Genomic DNA, 12707 nt, shown 5'->3' with positions numbered 1-12707 from the left:
TCCCAGCTCCCTCAGCCTCTCCTCACAGGGCTGTGCTCAAGGCCTCTCCCCAGCCTTGTTGTCCTTCTCTGGACACGTTCAAGTGTCTCAATGTCCTTCTTAAACTGAGGGGCCCAGAACTGGACACAGTACTCAAGGTGTGGCCTAACCAATGCAGAGTACAGGGGCACAATGACCTCCCTGCTCCTGCTGGCCACACTATTCCTAATACAGGCCAGGATGCCATTGGCCCTCTTGGCCACCTGGGCACACTGCTGGCTCATGTTTAGGCGGGTGTCAATCATCACCCCCAGGTCCCTCTCTGTTTGGCAGCTCTCAGCCACTCTGACCCCAGCCTGTAGCTCTGCCTGGGGTTGCCGTGGCCAAAGTGCAGCACCCGGCACTTGGACTTGTTAAATGCCATGCCATTAGACTCTGCCCATCTGTCCAGTCGGTCGAGGTCCCTCTGCAGAGCCTTTCTACCCTCTAACTGACTAACATCTGTTCCCAACTTGGTGTCATCTGCAAACTTGCTGATGACTGACTCAACCCCCTCATCCAGATCATCAATGAAGATGTTAAAGAGGATGGGGCCCAGCACTGATCCCTGGGGGACGCCACTGGTGCCTGGCCGCCAGCTGGATGGGGCACCATTCACCACCACTCTCTGGGCTCGGCCCTCCAGCCAGTTCCTAACCCAGCACAGAGTGTTGCTGTCCAAACCACGAGCTGACAGCTTAGCCAGCAGTTTACTGTGGGGGACGGTGTCAAAGGCCTTGCTGAAGTCCAGGTAGACTACATCCACAGGCCTCCCCACGTCCACCAGACGGGTCACCTGATCATAGAAGGAGATCAGGTTGGTGAGGCAGGACCTGATACTGTGATACATTGGAGAAATGCACTAAACAGGGAGAAAATACAGGAGGCATTTGCCAGCTTCATGAGGCTTGGCAGATTGAAATTGTTGTTGGGAAGTATCAAATCACACAGGGAAGAGTAGCAGGGCTCAGAATCCAAAAGACCAATTTCAGTAAAACTTCTCATTATCTCCTTCAAATTGATGAGAGCAGATGGGCCCTGGCAAGTGCTCAAGGACTGTATGAGGTTCCTCTCTCATCTGCCTGTATCCATGCGAGCTGGCCATGGAACTTTGAGGAGGTGATGGAGGGGAGGGGACCTCATTGTTTGGCCTACTACAGCTCTGCAGCCAAGGGCATCAGTGGTTGGGCTTCCCATTCACACAGTGCTCCAAGATCCAGTGCTCAAGGCTCCCATGGGAAGTGAAGCAGAAAGTCTGCAAGAGTGATAGCCATCGGCTCTGGAGATGCCAGGAATGTCTTGCTCAGCTCCAGGGGACTGCACACTGTCCTGGTTGAGAGGCAGACAGATCCTCTGTTGCCCTGAGAGGGACGAAAGAATGACGCTCATCACAGCAATGGATTGCACAGTGATGGGAACTTTAAATGGAAAAGCAATTGGTGTTTTACAGAAACTACAAAGCACAGTGGCAATGATATCCCAAAGTGTACACAGTCCCTTCCAGAACACCTAAAGCCTCCCAACACTACCCTTCTCCCCACCTGAGGGTATACTCAATCACCCCAGGGCTCTTTCTTCCCCCCCTCTGCTAGGCTGGTCTCAGGCTGGACAGGTCTGAGACTGACCCCTCCCCCCCTGGCCCCTGCTCCCCCATGTCTCCTCTTGGCACTAGGCCTAGCAAGGCCTAAGAGGCCTTGAGATACTCCCCCACTGTTACCCAACAGGGAGCTGATTTAGTTTATACAGATTTATAGGCCAGAAATATGATAAAATATTAATAGGATTTGTGAAATATCAACAATTATTTTTCTGAGCCAATTTGGTTCAGGTTCATTTGCCTGGTTGATGATAGTTGAATTACACACGAGAGAAGGCTGATAAACAGTAGAAAAACAGTCTAGAAAAATCACAATGGATGCAGCACAACTTTAATGAGTCCAGAGCAGATAAGAAGGTGTACCAGGAGCAGCCACTTAAATGGGGATAGGGTGGGGGAGGGTTATAGCTTGTGACCTGTTGCTTAGCTCCGTTGTGAACTCAAGGTGGTTTGTCTATGCCATCCGAGGCAGCATTGCTGTTCGCTTTCATGTATAGGGAGATTCCAGTTTGTTCCTCTATATTCCAAGTTCCTCCAGGACAGGAGGATCTCCCACGGGAGAAGAGAGGGAAGAAAGAGGAAGAGAAGAACTTTGTGGATGGATTTATAGAGCACAGGATTTATGGGTATGAAATACTCCGTTTCCTGTGTCCACCTTACTGGTTTAGACACTTGGAACACCAGAGGTGTAACTTATGTGGCAGTAACAGGAGGCAACACACACACCAAGGACAACTTGGTGCAGTGAATTCTACCGCCTCCAAACTCTTCAAACAAAATTGGATCCTCTTTTGCACCCAACAGAGTGCTCTCCCAAATCACTGTTTCTCCTGAGCAGGCTGGAATGGTCAACACAGAAGGAAAGAGGAGTCAGAGGCCAAAATTTGAATGCAGCACAACTTTAATGAGTCCAGAGAAGAAAATAAGGTGTACCAGGAGCAGCCACTAAGATGGGAAAGGGGTGGAGCTGCTGCAGGGTGTCCATCTGCCTGCCCTGCCAAGGAAGGGAGGCCAACAGGTACCAGCTAGGCAGGCACTGGGAGAGAGCTACAGCAAAGCAAAGAGAGAGAGAAGAGAGCAGAAGAAGCAAATACAGACATAATCCACATTTCTAGACAGCACAGGCTGACCCCTGCCTGCCACCCTTGCAGGAGATGTCAGGGACGCAGAAGTAATGTAAACAGAGTGGTCCAAAGCTCTATCTCAAGTCTAGCACCAAGGTCCATGGTGTTGGAAGTTCTTCTAGCCAAGGCCATTGCCAGCAGCTCTAGCAGGGGCGGCAGCAGTAGTGGTTGGTGATGCAGGAGAGGTCAAAGCCCCCGGAGTTGATGGGCACTCCCTCAGAGCTGAGGATGCTGCCAACAGCAGCAGAGGTGGAGGAGCCCACGGCAGTGTTCTGGGGGAAGGAGCTGAGGATGGGTCCAGGCAGGGTGACCACAACAGGGGAGGGCTGGATGACGATGGTGGAGCTCTGGCACTGCCTGCAGCAGGGCTCATTGCAGCTGCTGGCCAGTGGGGTTGGGCCGCAGGGCTGGCAGCAGGGCTCGCAGGGCTGGCAGCTTTGGCACTTCTCAGGGCAGGACATGGTTTTGGGCTGCAGGTGCACCTGTGAGAGAATGTCATGGAATCTCAATATGGGAAAATATAAGAAGCTGCTCTGCACCCAACCACAGTGAAGTCCAGGTTCCATCCTGGACCAGCATAACCTGCTCTCTTCAAAGCTCATGAAACACCTCATCTATGTCCCAGTCTCTCTCTGCTGAAGATCTTCTCTCCCCTTCTTTCTCCTAGGAGTATCAGGTCCCAGTCCAGTATTAGGACATTCCCTACCAGATGAGATTCCATTAGGCAAAGACCTGATGTTACAGAAGGAGGAGCAGAGGCTTCGGACTCACCTGGTTGCCAAGGAGAAGGAGGTGAGAGAAGTGGATGAGAGAGCAGAGAGCAGGGCTGCCTTTTATAGCAGTGCTGCAGTGCCTCAGGCCCAGAGGCAGCTTTGCAGAAGGAAGAATTCTGTGAGCAGCTCATGACAAATGCAAACCATCCCAGCAGATGGCACAGGCTGCATCCTGGGTTCCTGTCCTGCTGCTGCTTCATTTCCTGCCTTCTGCCACATTCTTTCCGTTGGGAGGTCTGCTCTCAGTGCCCAGGTGAGGCCCCCAAGGGTGTGCAGGGCAGACAGATGTCAGTGCAGGCAGACGAGTCAGCTGCAGTGCTGGTGGCATCCCATGCAGGCAGGTAATGTGTGCCTGGGTCATTCCTGAGGGCTTGTTTGTGGCCAGCTTGTCAGGAAATGGGCACTGTTACAAATGCAGTAGTGGTTTGTGATTTGTGTTACAGGATGCAGTATTCAGGGTGGGTAGTGGCAGTTGGTCTGTTTTGAGAACAGAGGGTAAATGTTCAGATTGTTTTGGCTTTAGACGGGAACCTTATGCCAACTTTCCCAGGATTGCAGAATGTTTACCTTAGAGAAGTCCTGTGCTGCAGCAGTGCCTGTGTGAGAAGTTGTCGTTCTTCAAAGGATGCAGGAGAAAAACCTCCCCTGCCTCATCTGCAACCCTTACCACAAGGAAGATGCATGTTCATGAAGTTGCTAGAACTCATTATCATATCCCTGCCTTCTATTAGGCATAAGCATGCATATGTAAATGATGTAGCTATATAAAGAAAATATAGTATTTGTGAGATGCTTTTTGGCAGAGACTGGAGGTATCTGTGGGGGGAGGTCTCTGCGTCCCGGCACGTCATTTCTCTCCTTTTTTTTTCTGCTGCTTGCTTTCTTCTGCTTTTTAATAAAACAGCTCTCACAAGAAACTTAGAAATGTTCTTGTGTGGCCCGTTTATAACAGGCACTGCTGTCACGTTTCTCATCAGATGCATGCTGTGGAGTCCAATCCCATGCTGTCTGTGTCCTGAGCAAATCATACAAGGGATAAGAAATCACTGAAAACCCACATTTGTGCTCTCTCCAATATCTCAGTGTACCCAGCAGTTGCTGTAATTCTTTTTTGCAGTTTGGGGTTTGCCCCTTTTCAGCATCTGACAGTGTACCAGCAGGTACTGCAAGTGCACCAGCTATCCACAGGCTCCTACCAATTTAATCTCTTGTCCTGGACCATGACACTTAGGATATATAATGTCAAACCCATTTGGGTTACTAAATTCCACATCAGACCATGTTTAAACTCTCACCACATGAAAATTTGCTTGCAGTGAGGTTTGAAAACCTCCCCAACCCATCCATGCTGCTTGCAGACTCACTCCAGTCCATCTCATGACCATAGGCAACAATATAGCCTAATATTTCTGTCCAGGTCATTATATATGTGGGCACATTCTGAGGATTTTGTTGGTTATGGTCTTAAGCCTTCTGATTCTTTCCCTTAAGGTCTGGACATAGACTTTTAAAGCTCCTGGTAGCCCTTTAATAAGCAGTGTAAGGTGCTAAAGGTTTACCACAGCCACCATTGGAATTCTGTATCTCCAAGTTCATACACAGCCTGAATGCAAGCTGCCTTCTGCAGGCCTACCTTGAGCTGCAGTAAGCCTTTCACAGATGTGTTCTCCCATCTCGCTAGGATGTGAGCAGTAAGCGATGATCACCTGCCAGACTGTCATTCAAAAACCTCTGATCAAAATTCAATTTTTTTTCCTGATTCTGTCTGCTTTAGTTCATCCCTCCCTTCCTCGGAAGTGTTTTCTGAAATGTCTTTGCATAGAGGCTAAACCATTACAGTCCTCGGTGAGACCTCCCAGCAGCACCTTCTGGCAACGCTTTCAGCAAGTCCAGGAAAGGGCTGGGCTGGTCCCCAGCTATACAAGTTCAGAGTTGAGTCAGTGACACTATCCTACCTCTAGCCTCAGAGCAAATGGAAAAAAATGAAAAGGGAATTCTGCCTGGAGAGTCTGGGGGTCACACTGATATCAGTGCCCTGCCCATTTCCTGACAACTTGGTCCCAAACCATGCCCCCAGAATGGCTCAGGTGCACATCACCTGCCTGCAGCTGATAGAAGTCTTGTGTCTGCACTCACAAGTGTCTGCCCCAGACATCCTTGGGGCTCTCACTTGTACACTGAGAGGAGACTTCCTAACGGAAAGGATGATGCAGAAGTGAGGAATTGAAGCATCAGCAGAGCAGGAACCCAGGACGCAGCCTGTGCTGGGATGGTTTGCATTTGTCATGAGCTGCTCACAGAATTCTTCCTTCCACAGAGCTGCCTCTGGGCCTGAGGCACTGCAGCACTGCTATAAAAGGCAGCCCAGCCCTCTGGTCTCTCATCCACTTCTCTCACCTCCTTCTCCTTGGCAACCAGGTGAGTCTGAAGCCTCTGCTCCTTCTGGGAGAGGGGAGAAAAGGTCTTCATCAGAGACAGACTGAGACTATAATTAGGTATCTCATGGGCTCTGAGCTAAGCAGCATATGCTGGGATATGAGGAATCCTGGTTCCACTGTGGTTGGGTGCAGAGCAGCTTCTTATATTTTCCCATATTGAGCTTCCATGACATTCTCTCACAGGTGCACCTGCAGCCCAAAACCATGTCCTGCCCTGAGAAGTGCCAAAGCTGCCAGCCCTGCGAGCCCTGCTGCCAGCCCTGCGGCCCAACCCCACTGGCCAGCAGCTGCAATGAGCCCTGCTGCAGGCAGTGCCAGAGCTCCACCATCGTCATCCAGCCCTCCCCTGTTGTGGTCACCCTGCCTGGACCCATCCTCAGCTCCTTCCCCCAGAACACTGCCGTGGGCTCCTCCACCTCTGCTGCTGTTGGCAGCATCCTCAGCTCTGAGGGAGTGCCCATCAACTCCGGGGGCTTTGACCTCTCCTGCATCACCAACCGCTACTGCTGCCGCCCCTGCTAGAGCTGCTGGCAATGGCCTTGGCTAGAAGAACTTCCAACACCATGGACCTTGGTGCTAGACTTGAGATAGAGCTTTGGACCACTCTGTTTACATTACTTCTGCGTCCCTGACATCTCCTGCAAGGGTGGCAGGCAGGGGTCAGCCTGTGCTGTCTAGAAATGTGGATTATGTCTGTATTTGCTTCTTCTGCTCTCTTCTCTCTCTCTTTGCTTTGCTGTAGCTCTCTCCCAGTGCCTGCCTAGCTGGTACCTGTTGGCCTCCCTTCCTTGGCAGGGCAGGCAGATGGACACCCTGCAGCAGCTCCACCCCTTTTCCCATCTTAGTGGCTGCTCCTGGTACACCTTATTTTCTTCTCTGGACTCATTAAAGTTGTACTGCATTCAAATTTTGGCCTCTGACTCCTCTTTCCTTCTGTGTTGACCATTCCAGCCTGCTCAGGAGAAACAGTGATTTGGGAGAGCACTCTGTTGGGTGCAAAAGAGGATCCAATTTTGTTTGAAGAGTTTGGAGGCGGTAGAATTCACTGCACCAAGTTGTCCTTGGTGTGTGCGTTGCCTCCTGTTACTGCCACATAAGTTACACCTCTGGTGTTCCAAGTGTCTAAACCAGTAAGGTGGACACAGGAAACAATATTTCATATCCCTAAATCCTGTGCCTCTTTATGTGTAGAGGAAGAGATCACAGGATTCACTGCACTGGGTTGCCCATTGTGTGCAGTCCCTTGGAGCTGAGCAAGACATTCCTGGCTACCCCAGAGCCAATGTCTATTACTCTCACAGCCTTGTTATTGTCTCTTTCCAGGTGAGTCTTGAGCCCTGGTTCTTGGAGTATGTTCAGTGAATGGGGAATCCAATTGGAGCTACCCTTGGCTGCAGAGCTCATGGCTGTGTTAGGTCAATGTATGAGGCTGAAAATCTTTGTGTCTCTTGTGCATTGGGTCCCATCTAGCTCTGGATGGATCTGTCCTGGAGGAAGAGGTTCAAATAGAGGATGTGTCCTGATATAGATGTGATATTAATAAGCAGCAGAAATATTAATAAAATAACCATTATTTTGTTTTAATATTAGAAATTGCCAATAACATTTTTGCAGTATATTTACAGTTACAGGTGTATGGTCATGGTTGGTAATCTCCACAAAAGGGTACAGGCAACAGTCTAGACAGTAAAGTGATATCAGAAAATGCAAACCACTTACTCAACTAGAATGAGAACCTGCAGTGGAATATGCTGCTTGCCCACTAGGGAAAGCCTCAACTGGCACCTTGCTGCTGAAACAGTGAGGAGTCAAGGCAGAAGTGAACCTTATACAAAGAAACAAATCAGTTACTCACAATTTATGAGTCCAGAATTTACTGGGGCTGCAGCATTTATAATCCGTGAGTTACACCACCACAAAGGGATTTATACAAAACCAAAATGGCATTAGAGATGTGAAAGCTGAAAGAGCACAGTTTCATGCTCTGTTGGGTTTGAAGCTTGTTGCTGTAGTGCAGACTTGGTGACAGCTTTATCCCTGAAGACTTTGTAGCTTTGCAGCTAAGCAGGAAAGCGGTTGCTGTTGAGGCTTGAGGACCTTGGCTGTGCCTGTCATGGCAGGGCCAAATGAGCCCTTGCACAAACCCAGACAGACCCTCATGTCTGACATGGTGCCCCAGTCCCCCCTCCTTCCTGCAGAAAGTCGGGGTAATGCAGGAAACGGAACAAAGGGGACAGGACCATGTGTCTCTGGTAAACAACTGAGTATGCGGGGTAAGTGCACATGTGCTGGTGTCTGCTCCTGCTCCTTCCCCCAGAACATTGCCATGGGCTCCTCCACCTCTGCTGCTGTTGGCAGCATCCTCAGCTCTGAGGGAGTGCCCATCAGCTCTGGGGGCTTTGACCTCTCCTGCATCACCAGCCGCTACTGCTGCAGACCCTGCTAGAGCTGCTGGCAATAGCCTTGGCTAGAAGAACTTCCAACACCATAGACCTTGGTGCTAGACTTGAGATAGAGCTTTGGACCACTCTGTTTACATTACTTCTGTGTCCCTGACATCTCCTGCAAGGGTGGCAGGCAGGGGTCAGCCTGTGCTGTCTGGAAGTGTGGATTATGTCTGTATTTGCTTCTTCTGCTCTCCTCTCTCTCTCTTCACTTTGCTGTAGCTCCCTCCTGGTGCCAGCCTAGCAGGGAGGCACTCTTGGCCTCTTGGTCTCCCTTCTTTGGCAGGGCAGGCAGATGGACACCCTGCAGCAGCCCCACCCCATTCCCATCTTAGTGGCTGCCCCTGGTGCACCTTCTTCTGTTTTCTGGACTGGTTAAAGTTGTGTTGCATTCAAATTTTGGCTTCTGACTCCTCTTTCCTTCTGTGGTGAAACTTTAAGTGTGCTCTGGGGAAACAGTGGTTTTGGAGAGGATTCTGTTGTGTGAAAATAACTGTTGATGATTCTTAGGTGGGTGAGTAGGTTCAAATAAAAGATATTTCTAAAGGGTGTGTGGAGTATAGATGGTAAGATAGTAGTTCCACAGTCTCATCTCCCTCTTTCCCCTCTCCTCCATTACCCATCAAAGGTTCCTGTCCAGCACACATGGACACAGGCAGATGAGAGAGGAAGCTCATATAGTCCATCAGTGCCTGGCAGGGTCCACGGATTATTTACCCTGTAACCCATATATGTGGTTAACAATTGAACAGGGAATTAAGTGTTGGAGAGAGTTTGCAGTGAGAGAAGTAATTTGTGGAGATCATGGCACATAGAATCCTGATGAGATTCCTGTTGGGAAAGCTCTTTAGAAGAAGCTTATTTAACTTGCTCCTCCATCCTATGCTGATATTCTGGCAAGCAGACTTGTAGGAAAAGATAATGGAGGAAAGCTTCCTACTGCTGGTGAATTTGCTGATCAGATGAGGCAGCTGGAGGACAGTCTGTGACACAATTCATTGGTTTCAGCCATAACCGCTCTGGGTGGAGAAATAAAGAATGCCATGAAAGAGCTGAAGGAGGAACTTAAGACCTCCATTTCCAAGTTGGTGAAAGAGAAGGATACCTCTCTTTCCCCCTCACCTTCTAAATGGGTGCCAGTCTCTGCCGTCAGTTCAGCCCAGACAGCAGCAATCATGTGAGTGTCTTCGGATAATCCTGTGTGACCGATTTGGTGAAAACATCAATAAGTGGGATGGACAACACACTGCTGTACTTCTGGGGAGAGTGTGGGAGCTGGAGAGTGGCAGAACCAGAGGTAACAATACCAGAAGGGTAGCTGCTACTACCTCAGTTTCCCAGAACAAATTTGATTGCTCCAGCAGTGGCTCTAACACTAACACTAAATGCTGTGTCAACTGTACATGTATATACAATGCTCATAATTAGTGGTGCCCTGGCTCCTGTCAGGGGGAGGAGAGGGATAATGGAGATAACAGAATCTATTGGGATGTATTTATTCAGTGTCCTGGCACTTCAACATTTCAGAAGTACAGGACCTTGGTTGACACAGAAGCACAGTGTAAATCATGGTATGTTGAATCCTGATGAAATTCCTGTGGGAACAGGTCTTGCCAAGAAACTCATTAAACTTGATCCTCTTAATTATGCTGGTATGTTAGCAAGCAGAATCGTGGCAAGAAACTATGGTGGAATGCCTCCTACTGCTGGTTATTTTAGTGACTACATGAGGCAATTGGAGGAGAGTCTCACATGTGTTTCTTTGGTATCAGCCATTAAAACTCTGACTGGAGAGATAAAGGATTGCATGAAAGAGCTGAAGGAGGAATTTATAACCTCCATATCCAAATTGGCAAAGGGGGTTGAGCTTGCTCCTTCCTCTTCCAAATGGGTACGAGTTTCAGCTGTCAGGAACAGATCTCTTCCTGGAAGACCAATTTGAACTAGGCCAATCTAAAATAGGCAGCAGCAATCACATGGGAGTCTTGGGATAACCCTGCATGACCGATTGGGTGAAAGCATGAATAGGCAGGATGGTCAACCAACTTCTGCTCTTTTCAGGAGAGTGCAGGAGCCAGTGGCAGAGCCAGAGGTAACAATACCAGAAGGGTAGCTGTCTGTCCTGGTTTAAGGCTGGATAAATCCTCTCTTGCCCCTGAAAGGGACAAAAGAATGACACTCATCACACCAATGGATTGCAAAGTGATGGGAAGTTTAAATGGAAAAGCAATTGGTGTTTTACAGAAACTACAAAGCATAGTGGCAAAGAATCCCAAAGCATACAGAGTCCCTTCCAGCACACCCAGAGGCCTCCCAACACTTCCCTTCTCCCCACCTAAGCATGTACCCAAACCTCCCCCGGGCTCTTTCTTCCCCGCTCCCACCCCCCCAGTACCAGGCTGGTCTCAGGCTGGCCAGGTCTGAGACTGCCCCACCTCACCCCTTCTCCTCCTGACACTAGGCCTATCCAGGCCTAAGAGGCCTTGAGATACTTCCCCACCATTACCCGATAGGGAGCCTCTCCCATGGGAGCAGAGAGGGAAGAAAGAGGAAGAGAAGGACTTTGCAGCTGGATTTATAGGGTGCAGGATTTATGGGTATGAAGTACTCTGTTTCCTGTGTTCACCTTACTGGATCAGACACTTGGGACATCAGAGGTATAACTTATGTGGCAGGAGCAGGAGGCACCCAGCCTGAACTGCCACGTGCCACCTCTTATTTCGTACCATAATCCCTGCACCCAAAACAGATCATCAAATTAGAAATCTTCAGAGGATGTGTATAGCAAAGTCCAAGTCTTCATCTGGGCATCCTTCCAAACAGCTTCTCATTCCGGCTCAGATAACAGCTCTTTCCAGTTCTTCTCCCTCATCTGGTGGAACCTCCCAGTGACACAGGGTTCATTCTTCTGCAGTGTGAGCTCTTCATGGACTTGATGGACATCCAGGTCACCCAGAAGAACCTCATAACTTCTCAAGCAAACCTTTATCTCCATCCGCATCTGCTCAAGCAGCATGTTTCCACCCCTTGGGGCAATCAAGTCAGAACAATCAGGTTCATCAACTCCTTTCCACCCCTCCAGGAAACAGCATGCTGAGACTTCCAAAAGCTGCACAGACCTGTCCCAAGCCCAGTGCTGACCTCTTCCAGCTGCGGCCCAAGCTGCATGCATGCACACCGCTCACAGGCATGCCGCTCACTGCTGAGCGAGAGCGTACCGAAGCACGGCTGCATCTGGCTACACAGCCCCGCCCTGGGAGAGGGAGTGGCTGCACTGCAAGCCACCAAGAAGAGAGGTGGAGCCAGGGGCTAGGTGCCATTTTCCGAATGTGTCCGAATGTGTCCGAAAATCAAGGGAGAGGAAACAACTGCCACAGCCACCGCCCGATGCACGGAACGGCAGAGCCGCCCTCCGCCTCTACCACCGCAGTACAGATCAAAGTTGCTGCCACCCCTCGGGCCACAAAGTAGCTTGTCCAGCCAAAGCCATCACTCGCTCCCTGGGCCTCAGGAGCAGCTTCCAGCTAAAGCCACTGCTCGCCTTCTTGGATTCCAGAGGCCACTGCTTGCTTTCCTGCTGCGGCTAGCCCCCACCACCCCGGGACAAGCTGACTCTGATCTGCTTACAACAGCCACATCCCCTGCTCTGCGCCGCTCACCACACAACACGGAACAAAGGGGAAAGGGGTGGGCACCTCATTCTTAAGCTTTCCCCTGGTGCTGCTGGCTACGGAATTGCTGCTGCTGTCTTGAAAGGGCAGAAGAGATTCTGTGCCACAGCTACATGCCCAGCTGTCCCCTCGGAACCCACAAAATGCCCACATGGTTGCCCTGGAAAAACCTTGAGCCCAACCACCAAAACCAACAAAGTCCTGATTTGGCTGGAGCCTCGCACCTGAAATGGAGGGCAGTGGAGACAACACCTGCATTAGGTGTGAGCAGCTTGACTATCTGTTTAACCTAGTGGCTGAACTGAAGGTAGAAGTTGCTAAACTTAGGACTCTAAGGGAATGTGAAAGGGAGTTGAACTTGAGTAAGCAGACTCTGCAGGCTCCCCTAGCAGAGGCAGGTGACCCAAAATGCAGCGGGAAATGGATACAGGTCCCTCTTAGGAGAGGCAAAATAAAACCCTCACGGCTCCCCTCACCTTCCCAGCTGCCCTTGCAAAACAAGTATGGGGCACTGCAAGTTGAGAGGTGATACTGAAGACAGAAGAGACACCATCTGAGGTGTTGCCTAAAGCCAAACAGCCTGCCCCCCGCATCAGGACTTGTTCCGTCAAAAAAAAGAGGAAGGTTATTGTTATTGGTGAT

At 50.0% G+C, this 12707-nt stretch overlaps 1 protein-coding gene and 1 pseudogene across 1 annotated transcript; one reads left to right on the top strand and one right to left on the bottom strand.

Annotated features, from left to right (window-relative positions):
• Window positions 1–2882: 2882 nt before the first annotated feature.
• LOC128898990 (feather keratin Cos1-2-like) lies at window positions 2883–4891 on the bottom strand. The gene is made up of 3 exons (XM_054176874.1): window positions 4877–4891; window positions 3511–3609; window positions 2883–3221 (listed from the first exon to the last, which is right to left on the bottom strand). The coding sequence occupies exons 1-3, from the start codon at window positions 4889–4891 to the stop codon at window positions 2883–2885; spliced, it is 453 nt and encodes a 150-aa protein (XP_054032849.1).
• Window positions 4892–5797: 906 nt separating this feature from the next.
• LOC128898953 (feather keratin Cos1-2-like) lies at window positions 5798–6472 on the top strand (annotated as a pseudogene).
• The last annotated feature ends 6235 nt before the right edge of the window (window positions 6473–12707 follow it).

The sequence above is a fragment of the Dryobates pubescens genome, chromosome 36, assembly GCF_014839835.1.
Source record: "Dryobates pubescens isolate bDryPub1 chromosome 36, bDryPub1.pri, whole genome shotgun sequence".
Taxonomy (NCBI): Eukaryota; Metazoa; Chordata; class Aves; order Piciformes; family Picidae; genus Dryobates; species Dryobates pubescens.
This window is presented reverse-complemented; position numbering and strand designations above follow the sequence as displayed.